This window comes from Melanostigma gelatinosum, assembly GCF_949748355.1.
Source record: "Melanostigma gelatinosum genome assembly, chromosome: 21".
In the NCBI taxonomy this organism is placed as follows: Eukaryota; Metazoa; Chordata; class Actinopteri; order Perciformes; family Zoarcidae; genus Melanostigma; species Melanostigma gelatinosum.
In genome coordinates, this window is record NC_136654.1 from 327,469 (window position 1) to 343,981 (window position 16,513).

At 44.1% G+C, this 16,513-nt stretch overlaps 1 protein-coding gene and 1 pseudogene across 2 annotated transcripts; both read right to left on the bottom strand.

Annotated features, from left to right (window-relative positions):
• Positions 1–140: 140 nt before the first annotated feature.
• On the bottom strand, positions 141–11,080 carry noc3l (NOC3-like DNA replication regulator). The gene is made up of 21 exons (XM_079292729.1): positions 10,936–11,080; positions 10,041–10,245; positions 9,786–9,909; positions 9,537–9,691; positions 9,396–9,464; positions 8,657–8,781; positions 8,423–8,584; positions 6,976–7,069; positions 6,721–6,896; positions 5,155–5,283; positions 4,918–5,049; positions 2,995–3,075; positions 2,827–2,927; positions 2,666–2,738; positions 2,518–2,581; positions 2,115–2,186; positions 1,851–2,032; positions 1,641–1,769; positions 664–761; positions 488–572; positions 141–388 (listed from the first exon to the last, which is right to left on the bottom strand). The coding sequence occupies exons 1-21, from the start codon at positions 10,942–10,944 to the stop codon at positions 278–280; spliced, it is 2,376 nt and encodes a 791-aa protein (XP_079148855.1). The 5' UTR covers positions 10,945–11,080; the 3' UTR covers positions 141–277.
• An 887-nt stretch (positions 11,081–11,967) lies between these two features.
• On the bottom strand, positions 11,968–16,341 carry LOC306795386 (TBC1 domain family member 12-like; annotated as a pseudogene). The gene is made up of 5 exons: positions 16,132–16,341; positions 12,716–12,934; positions 12,504–12,630; positions 12,293–12,362; positions 11,968–12,166 (listed from the first exon to the last, which is right to left on the bottom strand). The product of its transcript is annotated as a TBC1 domain family member 12-like (transcript).
• Between the last annotated feature and the right edge of the window lie 172 nt (positions 16,342–16,513).

A 16,513-nucleotide genomic window follows, 5' to 3' on the forward strand; every position in this document is an offset into this window, starting at 1 on the left:
TCAGTGTGACTTCATAAGCTGTTCATGTTCCTCCACAATAAAGATCTGATCACAGATCAGTGTCTCTTTAACAAGTAAAGCTCTCTCCTTCTTCAGATGTTTGTTTCACGTATCAGAAGTATTAACACTCTGAGTCAACACAGTATTACCACAAACTCTTTACTCAGACAATCAAAGTACAACAGGAGATTTAGAAACAACAATAAAATATGTATTTCAATGTGAAGAACAAGTTGAACCTGAAACATGAACTCATGATTAGAACTGTGTGTGTGTGTCAGTGTGCTGTGGTAAAGTCCAGCTCTGTCTCCTCGGGCTCAGCGAGGACTCTCTCAGCTCGTCTCTGTAGATCTGCGTCCAGCAGCATCGCTCCCAACACAAACCGGTCCTGAAGGAATCAATAAATATACAAAAGTAAATATGATCGATCAACGAGTCGCATTGATCGACAGGTGAAGACGTATGAAGGTGAGTTCGATTTGTGTACCTTCTTCTTGCTGCCGGGCGGAGCTACAGGGGGGTTGAATGTCATGTCCTTGACGCTGTAGAGATTAAACAGCTCCACCGGAGACCTGGACAGGAAGTCAACACACCGGTGAAATAAAAGCACGTTTAAAAGAACATGAAGACATAAAATGAAGGTACTGTCCCTTTAAGACAAACCTGCGGCTCAGCTCCACTCCGAGAGACGCCGAGCCGTCACTGGGAGCTCCGTGAGAGAGATGGAGCGCCATCCTCCGGACCACCGGGTGGTAGTGTCTCTGTACGGGGACAGGTGTGTGTATTAGTACCTGCAGTGTGTGTACTAGTACCCGCAGTGTGTGTATTAGTACCTGCAGTGTGTACTAGTACCCGCAGTGTGTACTAGTACCTGCAGTGTGTACTAGTACCTGCAGTGTGTGTACTAGTACCTGCAGTGTGTGTACTAGTACCTGCAGTGTGTGTACTAGTACCTGCAGTGTGTGTATTAGTACCTGCAGTGTGTGTATTAGTACCTGCAGTGTGTACTAGTACCTGCAGTGTGTACTAGTACCTGCAGTGTGTACTAGTACCTGCAGTGTGTACTAGTACCTGCAGTGTGTGTACTAGTACCTGCAGTGTGTGTACTAGAACCTGCAGTGTGTATTAGAACCTGCAGTGTGTACTAGTACCTGCAGTGTGTACTAGTACCTGCAGTGTGTACTAGTACCTGCAGTGTGTGTATTAGTACCTGCAGTGTGTATTAGTACCTGCAGTGTGTGTACTAGTACCTGCAGTGTGTGTATTAGTACCTGCAGTGTGTGTATTAGTACCTGCAGTGTGTGTATTAGTACCTGCAGTGTGTGTATTAGTACCTGCAGTGTGTACTAGTACCTGCAGTGTGTATTAGTACCTGCAGTGTGTATTAGTACCTGCAGTGTGTGTATTAGTACCTGCAGTGTGTACTAGTACCTGCAGTGTGTACTAGTACCTGCAGTGTGTACTAGTACCTGCAGTGTGTACTAGTACCTGCAGTGTGTACTAGTACCTGCAGTGTGTACTAGTACCTGCAGTGTGTATTAGTACCTGCAGTGTGTACTAGTACCTGCAGTGTGTACTAGTACTTGCAGTGTGTACTAGTACCTGCAGTGTGTACTAGTACCTGCAGTGTGTACTAGTACCTGCAGTGTGTGGAGTTCCCACAGTGCCGTGTTCTGGGCGTTGCAGTGTTCAGGCTCGTCCAGCTCCGGCAGGTAGAAGCCGCTGCCCTGAACCTCGTTGTCCAACAGGAAGTCACACTTAGGAAACGCCTGAGACACACACACACACACACACAGTAAATAAAGGTGTACTTTGTGTACTTGCACAGCTCTGTAGATGAACACACTCACGTGCACGGTGGCTCTGCTGGCGGCGAGGACCCCCACGCTGGCGTTGGGCAGCACGTGCAGACTGAGCATGCTCAGACGCTTCACGAACGCCATCGCCCTCTGCAGGCTCACGTGCTTCCTGCGGCGGGTCAGCATGGCGTCCAGGCAGCGCAGCACGATGATGATGTCATCATTGGGCACCCCTGAGACAGACGGACAGCAGATGTGAGTGTGATGTCATGTGATGTGGATCAGTGAACAGGAAGTGTGAAGGTGAGCTCTGACCTGCGTGGAGCCTCAGCAGCATTCTATAGAGCTGAGAGTAGAAGGTGAGAGGATCGATGTTCAGGACTTCACCTGAGACAGACAGACATGAGGACAGAGAGACAGATACCTGAGACAGAGAGACAGACATGAGGATAGAGAGACAGACACCTGAGACAGACATGAGGACAGAGAGACAGACACCTGAGACAGAGAGACAGACATGAGGATAGAGAGACAGACACCTGAGACAGACATGAGGACAGAGAGACAGACACCTGAGACAGACACGAGGACAGAGAGACAGACACCTGAGACAGACATGAGGACAGAGAGACAGACATGAGGACAGAGAGACAGACACCTGAGACAGACATGAGGACAGAGAGACAGACACCTGAGACAAACATGAGGACAGACAGACCTTGTCCTGACAGGATAGTGAACACCGTCTGGATACAGTGAAGACTCTCCTGACTGGTCAGACCCTGTTGACATGAGGACCATCAGTTAATTGATTGGTCGGTCTGACGCTGGCTCGTTAAGGGGGCGGGGTCAAACTGAATACTCACTCCTGATTGGACGAGGTTCTGCAGCACGTTGAGCAGGTCGTCAAAGAACTCCAGGTTGATCAGGTGAGCAAAGCTGACAGGAAGTGACATCACAGTCAGTACTGTACAGTAGTGTGTGTGTGTGTGTGTGTGTGTGTGTGTGTGTGTGTGTGTTTGTTTACTTAGCCAGTCCCTCCAGAACAGCAGGAAGAAGAACAGATTTCTGAGCCTTCTTTAAGATCCTGAAGTAAATGAGGAAGACGATGTTCAGAGTCTCTGTGTGCTGAGGAAGAGGAAGAGTTTAGTTTCTTTGTTAAACTTTAAATGTATTCTGTCTGCTTTCAACTCACCAGCTTGATCTTCTTCTCTTTGCTCTCAGAGGCTTCAGCCTCCATCAGCTCCTTCTCCAACTTCTCCTCAGCCTTCTTCCACTACACACACACACACACACACACACACACACACACACACACACACACACACACACACACAGGTTACTTTCAGCTGTACAGGTGTGTGTGTTCGGTTAGAACAGGGGTCGGCAACCTGTTGCGGCTCCCTGAGGTTCCCAACTGGCGCACCGGATCCGGACCCAGGAACTAAAATCCGATAGATAATTCGGAATTATACTTATTGGGCACCGAGTTCAAACTTTAACCGGCGCCTCTTATTCAGCCGTTACAGCACTTGTTCGGTGGTGCAGGAAACACACCGACCAATGCGTTGCAAATCACATCACGTGATGCAGCTCAGCCAATCAAACGAGTATTCTGACAAGTTCCGTGACTCGAGCGAGGTTTACACACGCGTGACACACGGGGCTGAGACGAGGAAATAGAAAGAAGAGCAGGAGAACTGCGCTGATAGAAGAAGTTATCTCACATGACGTTCTCCAAAAAGAGAAACGTGTTCAGAGAGAATATAATTTATAAGCAAGAATGAACAGAATCTTACATGTTAATTATTCCCACAGGCAGTTAAATCCTTTTCCCTGAAGGTGACTAATCATGATGTTCAGACCCGCCCTCTGTACACTATCAATGGATAAATCCAGAAAAATAAAAGTCACGGAGGAAAATAGAGAGTTTGACTCTGCGTGGACGTCTTCATTTGCTTTCACTGCCAACGATGCTGGTTTACTGTGTGCTTCCACAACAAACACACAGCATGTGCTGAACAGTGTCACGCTGGAGATGAGCGACAAAGAGCGAATCCTCAGCTGCTGCAGAAACTCTCCTCTTCATCAGAGTTTGATATTGTTATATCAGGTACAATTGCAATAAAATGTCAAGAATTGTCTTCATTCTTGTTCTATAGTTTTGTAACGATATATACAACTTCATAAGCTGTGATATCAAATGGCTTTTGCGGCTCCAGACACATTTTATTTGGTGGAAAATAGAACAAAATGTCTCTTTGGACAGTAACGGTTGCCGACCCCTGTGGAATAATATGAAAGTATAACCGTGAACGCATATAACCTGATTCATTTCATGATATCAGTGATGAAACATGTAAGCTGCATCGACGCTTTAGTCACAGTCATTCAACCCGTACATGATCCTTCCTGCTCCAACAGCATCAAACATCCTGTGGCAGAGCAGAGAACAGGAGCATCAAAGGCAGCAGCAGAACTCGGAGACAGTCTGGACTAAAGGTCTCGCACCCTGAGAGGGGACTGGAAGACACTTCTGCTCCCAGAAGACAGCGTGAGAAAAAGAAAAGACTCTCAGAGCCCGTTAATGCAGGATGTTAGCATTAGCTTCTGAACCGCTGACATCGCTTCATTGACTTGAAATGAATGATGCGATTGTTGTGAAAACACTTTAATAAACCCGCAGCCTTACCCTCTGTCAGTGACTGGGATTCAAACTACGGACTCTGGTTCTTGAGAATAGTTTGACCCGCTTCCTGTCCCTGAAACCTGTGATGCACAAGTGACGAGCGACTCCAGCAGAGGAGCTGACGGCGAGTTCTCTGGGTGAAGACTCGGCAGTGTGAGTCACAATAGGCAGTAACGTACAGACGCTGTACGTAACTACTCATCCTGGGTGTGAAGGTTACATCCTATGAGGGCCGAGCCGTACAAGACTCTCAGGGAGGCAATCATTCTGAAACCCCAACGACTCATAGCTAACAGGTGAGATAACAGGCCTCTGTGGGACACTAGCTCCCTAAAGCTGGTCGGATAACTGGCGGAGTGACCTCCTGTGAGGTGCGATCCGTTCACGCTACAGGTCACAGAGAGAAGCAGACAGGTGCGCTTCATTTACCTTCCTCTGCATCCTGGACAGGTTCTTCCTCTTCTCTTTGTTGTTCATGAACTTCTTCTTTGGTGCCGTGTCCTCGATGTCCTTCTTCATCTGCACCTCCTTTATCCGCAGACTGAGCAGGGTCCTCAGCAGCTGTGTGTGTGTGGGGGGGGGGGGCAGCATTACATCAGTGGGGGGCTCTGACATCACCATCAAACAGGTGACATCAGCACACTGTTGGTGTGTTTGACTCGTTACCTCAGGTCTGACGTTGAAGCCGAGGCTCTTGACGAGGCCGGAGATGACCCGCACAGTGGCCAAGGAAGCCCCGCCCTCTTTGTCCTGCTGGAAGAGCTTCCTGAACGCATCACAACACATACCTGACACCTGCAACACACAGACACCTGAACGCATCACAACACATACCGGACACCTGCAACACACAGACACCTGAACGCATCACAACACATACCTGACACCTGTAACACAGACACCTGAACGCATCACAACACATACCAGACACCTGCAACACACAGACACCTGAACGCATCACAACACATACCAGACACCTGCAACACACAGACACCTGAACGCATCACAACACATACCAGACACCTGCAACACACAGACACCTGAACGCATCACAACACATACCAGACACCTGCAACACACAGACACCTGAACGCATCACAACACATACCAGACACCTGCAACACACAGACACCTGAACGCATCACAACACATACCTGACACCTGTAACACAGACACCTGAACGCATCACAACACATACCTGACACCTGCAACACACAGACACCTGAACGCATCACAACACATACCAGACACCTGCAACACACAGACACCTGAACGCATCACAACACATACCTGACACCTGTAACACACAGACACCTGAACGCATCACAACACATACCAGACACCTGTAACACACAGACACCTGAACGCATCACAACACATACCAGACACCTGCAACACACAGACACCTGAACGCATCACAACACATACCTGACACCTGCAACACACAGACACCTGAACGCATCACAACACATACCTGACACCTGTAACAGACAGACACCTGAACGCATCACAACACATACCTGACACCTGTAACAGACAGACACCTGAACGCATCACAACACATACCTGACACCTGTAACACAGACACCTGAACGCATCACAACACATACCTGACACCTGTAACACACAGACACCTGAACGCATCACAACACATACCTGACACCTGTAACACACAGACACCTGAACGCATCACAACACATACCTGACACCTGTAACACAGACACCTGAACGCATCACAACACATACCTGACACCTGTAACAGACAGACACCTGAACGCATCACAACACATACCTGACACCTGTAACACACAGACACCTGAACGCATCACAACACATACCTGACACCTGCAACACACAGACACCTGAACGCATCACAACACATACCTGACACCTGTAACACACAGACACCTGAACGCATCACAACACATACCCGACACCTGTAACAGACAGACACCTGAACGCATCACAACACATACCCGACACCTGTAACACACAGACACCTGAACGCATCACAACACATACCTGACACCTGCAACACACAGACACCTGAACGCATCACAACACATACCTGACACCTGTAACAGACAGACACCTGAACGCATCACAACACATACCTGACACCTGCAACACACAGACACCTGAACGCATCACAACACATACCTGACACCTGCAACACACAGACACCTGAACGCATCAGAACACATACCTGACACCTGTAACACAGACACTCACCTGCTTGACGGAGTCGTTCATCAGGGGAACAAGGACGACGATGATGTTGTTGTGGAAGTTGAAGTGAGGAAGAGCGAGCAGCAACTCACAGAGGCAACGAATGGCAACCTGAGCCAGACCGAGGTACGACTGGAAACCCACCGCCTGACTGCGCTTCTTCTTCGTCTGCTTCCAGTCTACATGTGGAGGTGAGACACACTGACGTGGTACCTGGATCCTCTGTCTGTGAATGTGTGTGTTACTGTGGTTGTGTACCTTTGATGGTCTGCTCCAGGTCCTCCAGGTAAAACTTATACTGACTCACCAAACCCTCTTCAAAGTCTCTGAGCTGCTGAGTGTCCTTCTTCACCTGCAGAGCAACCAGCCACATGACACACATCAGATACAGGTCAGGACCAACAGGTCTAGAGTCAGGACCAACAAGTCTAGAGTCAGGACCAACAGGTCTAGAGTCAGGACCAACAGGTCTAGAGTCAGGACCAACAAGTCTAGAGTCAGGACCAACAAGTCTAGAGTCAGGACCAACAAGTCTAGAGTCAGGACCAACAGGTCTAGAGTCAGGACCAACAGGTCTAGAGTCAGGACCAACAGGTCTAGAGTCAGGACCAACAGGTCTAGAGTCAGGACCAACAGGTCTAGAGTCAGGACCAACAGGTCTAGAGTCAGGACCAACAGGTCTAGAGTCAGGACCAACAGGTCTAGAGTCAGGACCAACAAGTCTAGAGTCAGGACCAACAAGTCTAGAGTCAGGACCAACAGGTCTAGAGTCAGGACCAACAGGTCTAGAGTCAGGACCAACAGGTCTAGAGTCAGGACCAACAGGTCTAGAGTCAGGACCAACAGGTCTAGAGTCAGGACCAACAAGTCTAGAGTCAGGACCAACAAGTCTAGAGTCAGGACCAACAGGTCTAGAGTCAGGACCAACAGGTCTAGAGTCAGGACCAACAGGTCTAGAGTCAGGACCAACAAGTCTAGAGTCAGGACCAACAAGTCTAGAGTCAGGACCAACAGGTCTAGAGTCAGGACCAACAAGTCTAGAGTCAGGACCAACAGGTCTAGAGTCAGGACCAACAAGTCTAGAGTCAGGACCAACAAGTCTAGAGTCAGGACCAACAGGTCTAGAGTCAGGACCAACAGGTCTAGAGTCAGGACCAACAGGTCTAGAGTCAGGACCAACAAGTCTAGAGTCAGGACCAACAGGTCTAGAGTCAGGACCAACAGGTCTAGAGTCAGGACCAACAGGTCTAGAGTCAGGACCAACAGGTCTAGAGTCACCCCCAACAAGTCTAGAGTCAGGACCAACAAGTCTAGAGTCAGGACCAACAGGTCTAGAGTCAGGACCAACAAGTCTAGAGTCAGGACCAACAAGTCTAGAGTCAGGACCAACAAGTCTAGAGTCAGGACCAACAAGTCTAGAGTCAGGACCAACAAGTCTAGAGTCAGGACCAACAAGTCTAGAGTCAGGACCAACAAGTCTAGAGTCAGGACCAACAAGTCTAGAGTCAGGACCAACAAGTCTAGAGTCAGGACCAACAGGTCTAGAGTCAGGACCAACAAGTCTAGAGTCAGGACCAACAAGTCTAGAGTCAGGACTAAAAGGTCCAGAGTCAGGACCAACAAGTCCAGAGTCAGGACCAACAAGTCCAGAGTCAAACACAAACCATCCCATGAACCTTTGCTCAAACACACAGATGCTGGTTACCTTGGAGGCCTTCTCCTCGGGGGTCAGAGGACGTATCCTGTAGGTGGGGGCGACATCTTTAAAGATCTCCATCAGAGAAACCATCACCAGCTTCCTGACTGTCACCGCCACAGAAGGGTCGGACTCCATCAGCATCCCACGCAGCTCCTTCACTCGCTTTATCTGATCACACAAACGTTACTCCTTTAAACACAGGGTCTGGTCTCAGATCAGTTAGTCTCAGTGCAGGCTTACATTACTGTAGGGGTCCGACACCACGGCTGATCCCAGACGGGCGATGCACAGTTTCCTCTCGTTGATCTTGTGAACTCTGAGCTGCTCTCTCTGCTCTGCTGTCAGCGCTGAAGAGTCCTCCGGCTCTGAGGAGGAAGTTCATCATGAGATCCTCTTAAGATCATGAGAGTCCACATGTTGAGGTCTACGACTCCTCAGTGACACCAGAGAGTCTTTAACCCAGAATCCTGGTTCATTTGTCTTCAACACCTTTTTAAACCGTCGTTATACATTCGGCTACCGTTACCACAGCTACCGTTACCACAGCTACCGCAGCTACCGTTAGTACCGTTACCACAGCTACCGTTACCACAGCTACCGCAGCTACCGTTACCACAGCTACCGTTACCACAGCTACCGCAGCTACCGTTAGTACCGTTACCGCAGCTACCGTTACCACAGCTACCACAGCTACCGCAGCTACCGTTAATACCGTTACCGCAAGTAACGATAGTACAGATACTATTAGCTCTATACTATTTGATGTGAATTACTATAAATGTAATTTAGGTGTTAATTAAAAATAGTAAAATTCATGTTAAGGTTTATCATAATAACTGTATTAAGTTGGTCCCGATCAGGATATCACTTGTGTTATTAACGGTTCATTCTAATGACTTCATATTTAATACAGAAAAGCTTCTCTGTGATATAACAGGTGGACAGTGAGACAGGTCTCAGGGTCAAATGTCACTCTTACCGTTTTCAAACTCCGGCTCATCAGCAGCTTCCTCTTCCTCCTCTTCCTCCTCCGGCTGCTTTGTGACGACTACAAACACACACATTGATTTGATTAATGACAACTAGAACTCATATTTAATTACATAAGTTCGATCAATACCTCTCTCCATGCTCTGTGGGACGACTCCTCTCTGGTCCTTGATGGGCAGCAGGTGGATCACCTCCTTCTCCTCCGTCCTCCTCATCTTCCTGGGAACCTTTTCGTAGCCCCGGACCACCTCAGAGCTCCTCTTCTTAGCACCGTGCACCGGACCGCTGAGACGCCCGAAACAAGCACACCTCAGTCTGACTGCCTTTGATCATCACCTCACCTGTGATTCCTACATAAGTGTGTGTGTGTGTGCGTTACCATGATGACAGGTCTCTGGTGATGAAGGAGGCGTGGCGAGCCAAGGCGGTCATCTGCTGCATGTCGTCCTCCTCCATCATGTCCGTGGGGAGACTCTCCAGAAACTCCTCGTCCTGCTCCTCCTCTGTGAGAGACATGATCAAGTGAGAACAGGCCCAGAGCAGTGCATTGTGGGAGAAACTCCTCCTCCTCTGTGAGAGACATGATCAGGTAAGAACGGGCCCAGAGCAGTGCATTGTGGGAGAACCTCCTCACCGGGTCTCTTCCTGTACGTCTCCAGTGGGTGGGGCGTCCTGATGACGGCGTCCTTCACCGCCGCTCTCAGCTTCTTCTGCTCTTTACGTTGTTTCTTAGCGATGTTCTGCTGCTTCATCTGTCGGTTCTTCATCTTGTTCTCCAGCTTCACGCCACTCGTCTTCAACAGACTGCGGAACGTCGGGCGACGCTTCTTAGAACGGGGCTGGGGGGGGGAGAGGAGGGGGAGAGGTTAATATTTCTGATGTCATATTTTTCTCTTTATTTATTAAATTATCTGAGGACATCAGACTGGTCCTTGTCTGTGATTGGTTCAGATGCGTTAAGCCACGCCCCTTTATGTGAACGTGTCATAACCAGATTGATGAACAAGTAGATAACCAGCTTCACAGGATCAGGTTTAACTAAACCTGCTTTCTCCCACAATGCTTTGCGGTTTATGTTGCTCATGTTTTCTTCTGAAGTCAAATAAAACAGCTGATTGTGTTCATTCTATCCTGAGTAATAAACACTACATTTATTATATTATTCATATTACATTTCATTTATTTTATAAACTTCTTGTGTGTCATTTGTGTAACTATGAGTCTTTAAAATGTCCAAATTAAAACCATTGAAGTTATTTTTCAGCAGGTTTAGTCTGAATTCATCCTTTAATCTAATATCTATGATCAATAATCACAGCTGACGCAATCAAATCATTAATAACAACACGCGCCGATGTCCCGTTAACACTTCACGTTCATCACGTGTTTGTGTCTCTGTGAGCTCCATCGTTAAATCCTCGGTTCTGTCTCCGGAGTGTGATGTCAGACCGTAAAGACTTGAACGGACTCTACCTCACGGTAACGTGCTCATTTAACGGTGATTTAACGGTTCTCCGGTGTGAACTTACCGGACCCATGGCGGCAGATACTCTCCGTCTCACTCCGCCGCTTCAGGCCGAACTTTGACCACCTTCTCCGGCGTGTGGGGACTAAACGTGTCGCTGTGTTTTGGTGGAATAGCTGCAGCTTGTTTCCACACGCGTGCTGACCAGAAGTCCGGGTTCAGACCGACAACCCGGAAGTACTCGAGCAGACTGACGGTGAGCAGCGCCCCCAGCGGCCGGAGGTCCGAATACAGGAAACAGACTGAACCGTTTATATTAGATTTATTAAGTCATAACGTAATAAATATGATAACACATGTAGATACAGTCTGAAGCTCAACAGGTGGTTTAACAACATACAAATACTTTTACTTTACAGGTGTGACAATAAATAATGTTGAGTTATTAGAGTTATGAACTAAATAAACAGAAATGAAACAGCTGAGAATAAACACTTAAATAATACAAATTTAAATAATAAAAATAAAAGTTTGTTCGTCGACTCAGAAACAGACCCATAAAAACATGTTTTGATTTTAAAAGAACATTAAATATGGTTTCACATTTTGTTTCAGTGTTCTTGTCTCTATGGAGGCCTAAAGCTGCGGAAATCATACATGAATAAATACTTTTACTAATTTAAAAAATGAATACATATGCTCAGAAATAGAAAAAAATTATTAATTGTATTAATTCATTTACTTTTTTATTAATATATTTTCATATTTAATTTTCCAATTTATTCGTTTCTGTTTACATTTATTAATTTATTAATTCCCTTATCTATTTATTTATTTATATCTACATGTAATATATGTAGGGGGCTCAACCCACTTCAATTATTGTCAAATTAATAAAGTCAATCTTTATTTCTCACACCAGCAGTTTTAGTCCTTCAGTTCATATTTTAATGTTTTATTCCAGAAACAAATGAAGATAAATGAATGAACAGTGACATCATGTTGAGTAGATTAAGTAATAATGATACTAATAACAATAATACTTAAAACAATAATAATAATAATAAAAACAAGAAGATGATCAGCTGCTCCTCTCTCAGTCTCTGCAGGACGACAAAACCTGAGACAGAAAAACAAAATAGGTTTTTATTTATTGTTATTATTCTTATTTATTCCCGTCAGCTGACTCACCTGAGTCCACTTCCTGTTCCCGCTCAGCATGGGCGTGGCCAAGATGCAGGAGAACAGCCTATCAGAGAGCAGCTCCTTATTGGGGAGGCGGGACAGGAACTGAGCTGGAAGAGGAGAAGGAGGAGGGAGGAGAGAGGAGGAAGAGGAGGAGGAAGAGGAGAAAGAGGAGGAGGAGGAGGAGGAGAGGGGAGGAGGAGGAGGAAGAGGAGCAGGAGGAGAGAGGAAGAAGAGAAGGAAGAGGAAGAGGAGGAAGAGTCTCCTGGAAGAACACCTGGAAGGTCCCGAAATACCTGAGCATACCTGATACCTGAGAGAGCGAGAGCGAGAGAGCGTGACAGACAGACACTTAAAGTGAAACTTTATTATACTCCTCATTATACAGCAGGTATAGATGAAGCGGGTTCAGGTTCGGTGGGTTGTTGTAAGTCTCGATAAGTTCCAGCTGGTGGTCTCCTCTGTAGAAAGCCAGCTGACAGGGTCTGTTGATCAGGTTTGAGAAGCTGATGAAGACTTGAACCTCGTCCATGTTCAGGATCAACGTGGCAGCCATGGAAGACATACCCTGCACCTGAGAGAGAGACAGGTGAGAGGGTGGTGGACTCTGCTGGATCAGTCTGTGGGGGGACAGAGGAGGGTGTGTGTTTGTGACTCACATATCCCACATCAGGTCTGTAACAGGTGTAAGCTCCCAGAATGCTTTGCAACAGGTCGTGGTAAGGACCGCCCTACAAAATAAAAGTCATAATTTACTTCCTGTCTCTCCAGCCTAAAGGACACCAGGTGAAGGTTTCAGACCTTGTGGAAGACGCAGAGCGAAGACAAAGTCCTGGAGACGTCCTGAGAGATGAGCTCCAGACCGGACGACACTCCGTCTGCAGGTAAACACGTCCAGGTGAGTCACAGGAGATCCATCAGCTTAAAGACTTCAACAATGTGTATATAAATAAAAAATCTGGTATTGATGTAATATTGATCTGGTATTGATGTAATATTGATCTGGTATTGATGTAATATCGATCTGGTATTGATGTAATATCGATCTGGTATTGATGTAATATCGATCTGGTATTGATGTAACATTGATCTGGTATTGATGTAACATCGATCTGGTATTGATGTAATATTAATCTGGTATTGATGTAATATTAATCTGGTATTGATGTAACATTGATCTGGTATTGATGTAATATCAATCTGGTATTGATGTAATATTAATCTGGTATTGATGTAATATTAATCTGGTATTGATGTAATATTAATCTGGTATTGATGTAACATTGATCTGGTATTGATGTAATATCGATCTGGTATTGATGTAATATCGATCTGGTATTGATGTAATATCGATCTGGTATTGATGTAATATTAATCTGGTATTGATGTAACATTGATCTGGTATTGATGTAATATTGATCTGGTATTGATGTAACATTGATCTGGTATTGATGTAACATTGATCTGGTCTTGATGTAATATTGATCTGGTATTGATGTAACATTGATCTGGTATTGATGTAATATTGATCTGGTATTGATGTAATATTGATCTGGTATTGATGTAACATTGATCTGGTATTGATGTAACATTGATCTGGTATTGATGTAATATTGATCTGGTATTGATGTAATATTGATCTGGTATTGATGTAACATTGATCTGGTATTGATGTAACATTGATCTGGTCTTGATGTAATATTGATCTGGTATTGATGTAATATCGATCTGGTATTGATGTAATATCGATCTGGTATTGATGTAACATTGATCTGGTATTGATGTAACATTGATCTGGTATTGATGTAATATTGATCTGGTATTGATGTAACATTGATCTGGTCTTGATGTAATATTGATCTGGTATTGATGTAATATCGATCTGGTATTGATGTAATATCGATCTGGTATTGATGTAATATCGATCTGGTATTGATGTAACATTGATCTGGTATTGATGTAATATTGATCTGGTATTGATGTAACATTGATCTGGTATTGATGTAACATTGATCTGGTCTTGATGTAATATTGATCTGGTATTGATGTAATATTAATCTGGTATTGATGTAACATTGATCTGGTATTGATGTAATATTGATCTGGTATTGATGTAACATTGATCTGGTATTGATGTAACATTGATCTGGTATTGATGTAATATTAATCTTGTATTGATGTAACATTGATCTGGTATTGATGTAATATTGATCTGGTATTGATGTAACATTGATCTGGTATTGATGTAATATTAATCTTGTATTGATGTAACATTGATCTGGTATTGATGTAACATTGATCTGGTATTGATGTAACATTGATCTGGTATTGATGTAACATTGATCTGGTATTGATGTAACATTAATCTGGTATTGATGTAATATTAATCTGGTATTGATGTAACATTGATCTGGTATTGATGTAACATTGATCTGGTATTGATGTAATATTAATCGTGTATTGATGTAATATTGATCTGGTATTGATGTAATATTAATCTGGTATTGATGTAACATTAATCTGGTATTGATGTAATATTGATCTGGTCTTGATGTAACATTGATCTGGTATTGATGTAACATTGATCTGGTATTGATGTAACATTGATCTGGTATTGATGTAACATTAATCTGGTATTGATGTAACATTGATCTGGTATTGATGTAATATTGATCTGGTATTGATGTAACATTGATCTGGTATTGATGTAACATTAATCTGGTATTGATGTAATATTGATCTGGTATTGATGTAACATTGATCTGGTATTGATGTAACATTGATCTGGTATTGATGTAATATTGATCTGGTATTGATGTAATATTGATCTGGTATTGATGTAACATTGATCTGGTATTGATGTAACATTGATCTGGTATTGATGTAATATTGATCTGGTATTGATGTAATATTGATCTGGTATTGATGTAATATTGATCTGGTATTGATGTAATATTGATCTGGTATTGATGTAACATTGATCTGGTATTGATGTAACATTGATCTGGTATTGATGTAACATTGATCTGGTATTGATGTAACATTAATCTGGTATTGATGTAATATTGATCTGGTATTGATGTAACATTGATCTGGTATTGATGTAATATTGATCTGGTATTGATGTAACATTGATCTGGTATTGATGTAACATTGATCTGGTATTGATGTAATATTGATCTGGTATTGATGTAACATTGATCTGGTATTGATGTAACATTGATCTGGTATTGATGTAACATTGATCTGGTATTGATGTAATATTGATCTGGTATTGATGTAATATTGATCTGGTATTGATGTAACATTGATCTGGTATTGATGTAACATTGATCTGGTATTGATGTAATATTGATCTGGTATTGATGTAACATTGATCTGGTATTGATGTAACATTGATCTGGTATTGATGTAACATTGATCTGGTATTGATGTAACATTGATCTGGTATTGATGTAACATTGATCTGGTATTGATGTAACATTGATCTGGTATTGATGTAACATTGATCTGGTATTGATGTAACATTGATCTGGTATTGATGTAACATTGATCTGGTATTGATGTAACATTGATCTGGTATTGATGTAACATTGATCTGGTATTGATGTAACATTGATCTGGTATTGATATAATATTGATCTGGTATTGATATAATATTAATCTGGTATTGATGTAATATTGGTCTGGTATTGATGTAATATTAATCTGGTATTGATCTGGTATTAATCTGGTCTTGATGTAATATTGATCTGGTATTGATGTAATATTGATCTGGTATTGATGTAATATTAATCTGGTATTGATGTAATATTGATCTGGTATTGATGTAATATTAATCTGGTATTGATGTCATATTAATCTGGTATTGATGTAATATTGATCTGGTATTGATCTGGTATTAATCTGGTCTTGATGTAATATTGATCAGCCTTGTGTCTGGGTTACCTGCTACAGTACTCAACGAGGGGGCTCAGCGTGTCAGAGTCTGAGGGGGGCGTCTCGTCCGGGGGGGGGGGGGGGGGGGGGTCAGAAGCCTCGCCCCCACAGAAGTTATCCTTTGAGACCGACCAACTCTTCACTTCCACGTTTTGACTACTCCTGTCTGTTTGGGAGGCGTCGTCTGTCAGGCTAGGCCCCGCCCCTGACTGTCAGAGCAGCATCTGATTGGTCGTCTCGGGCCGTATTCTGACACGGAGCAGGTACAGGTGAGGTCCAAACACTCGCCGTGTCCGGAACATGTGACCTGCTGACCCCGGGCGACGACATTGTCGCTTCTTTCCATTTCATTCCAACAGAGAACACCTTCAAACACACTTCCTGTCTATGAAGGACAAAGTATTTCAGAAAAAAATGTTCATCTCTTGATATTTTAAAATTTTAATAATTTTAAAGTAAATGAATAATCATTCGCGGAGCACAGTTGGTATTTTATCTTGAAGAACTGAGCCCCACAG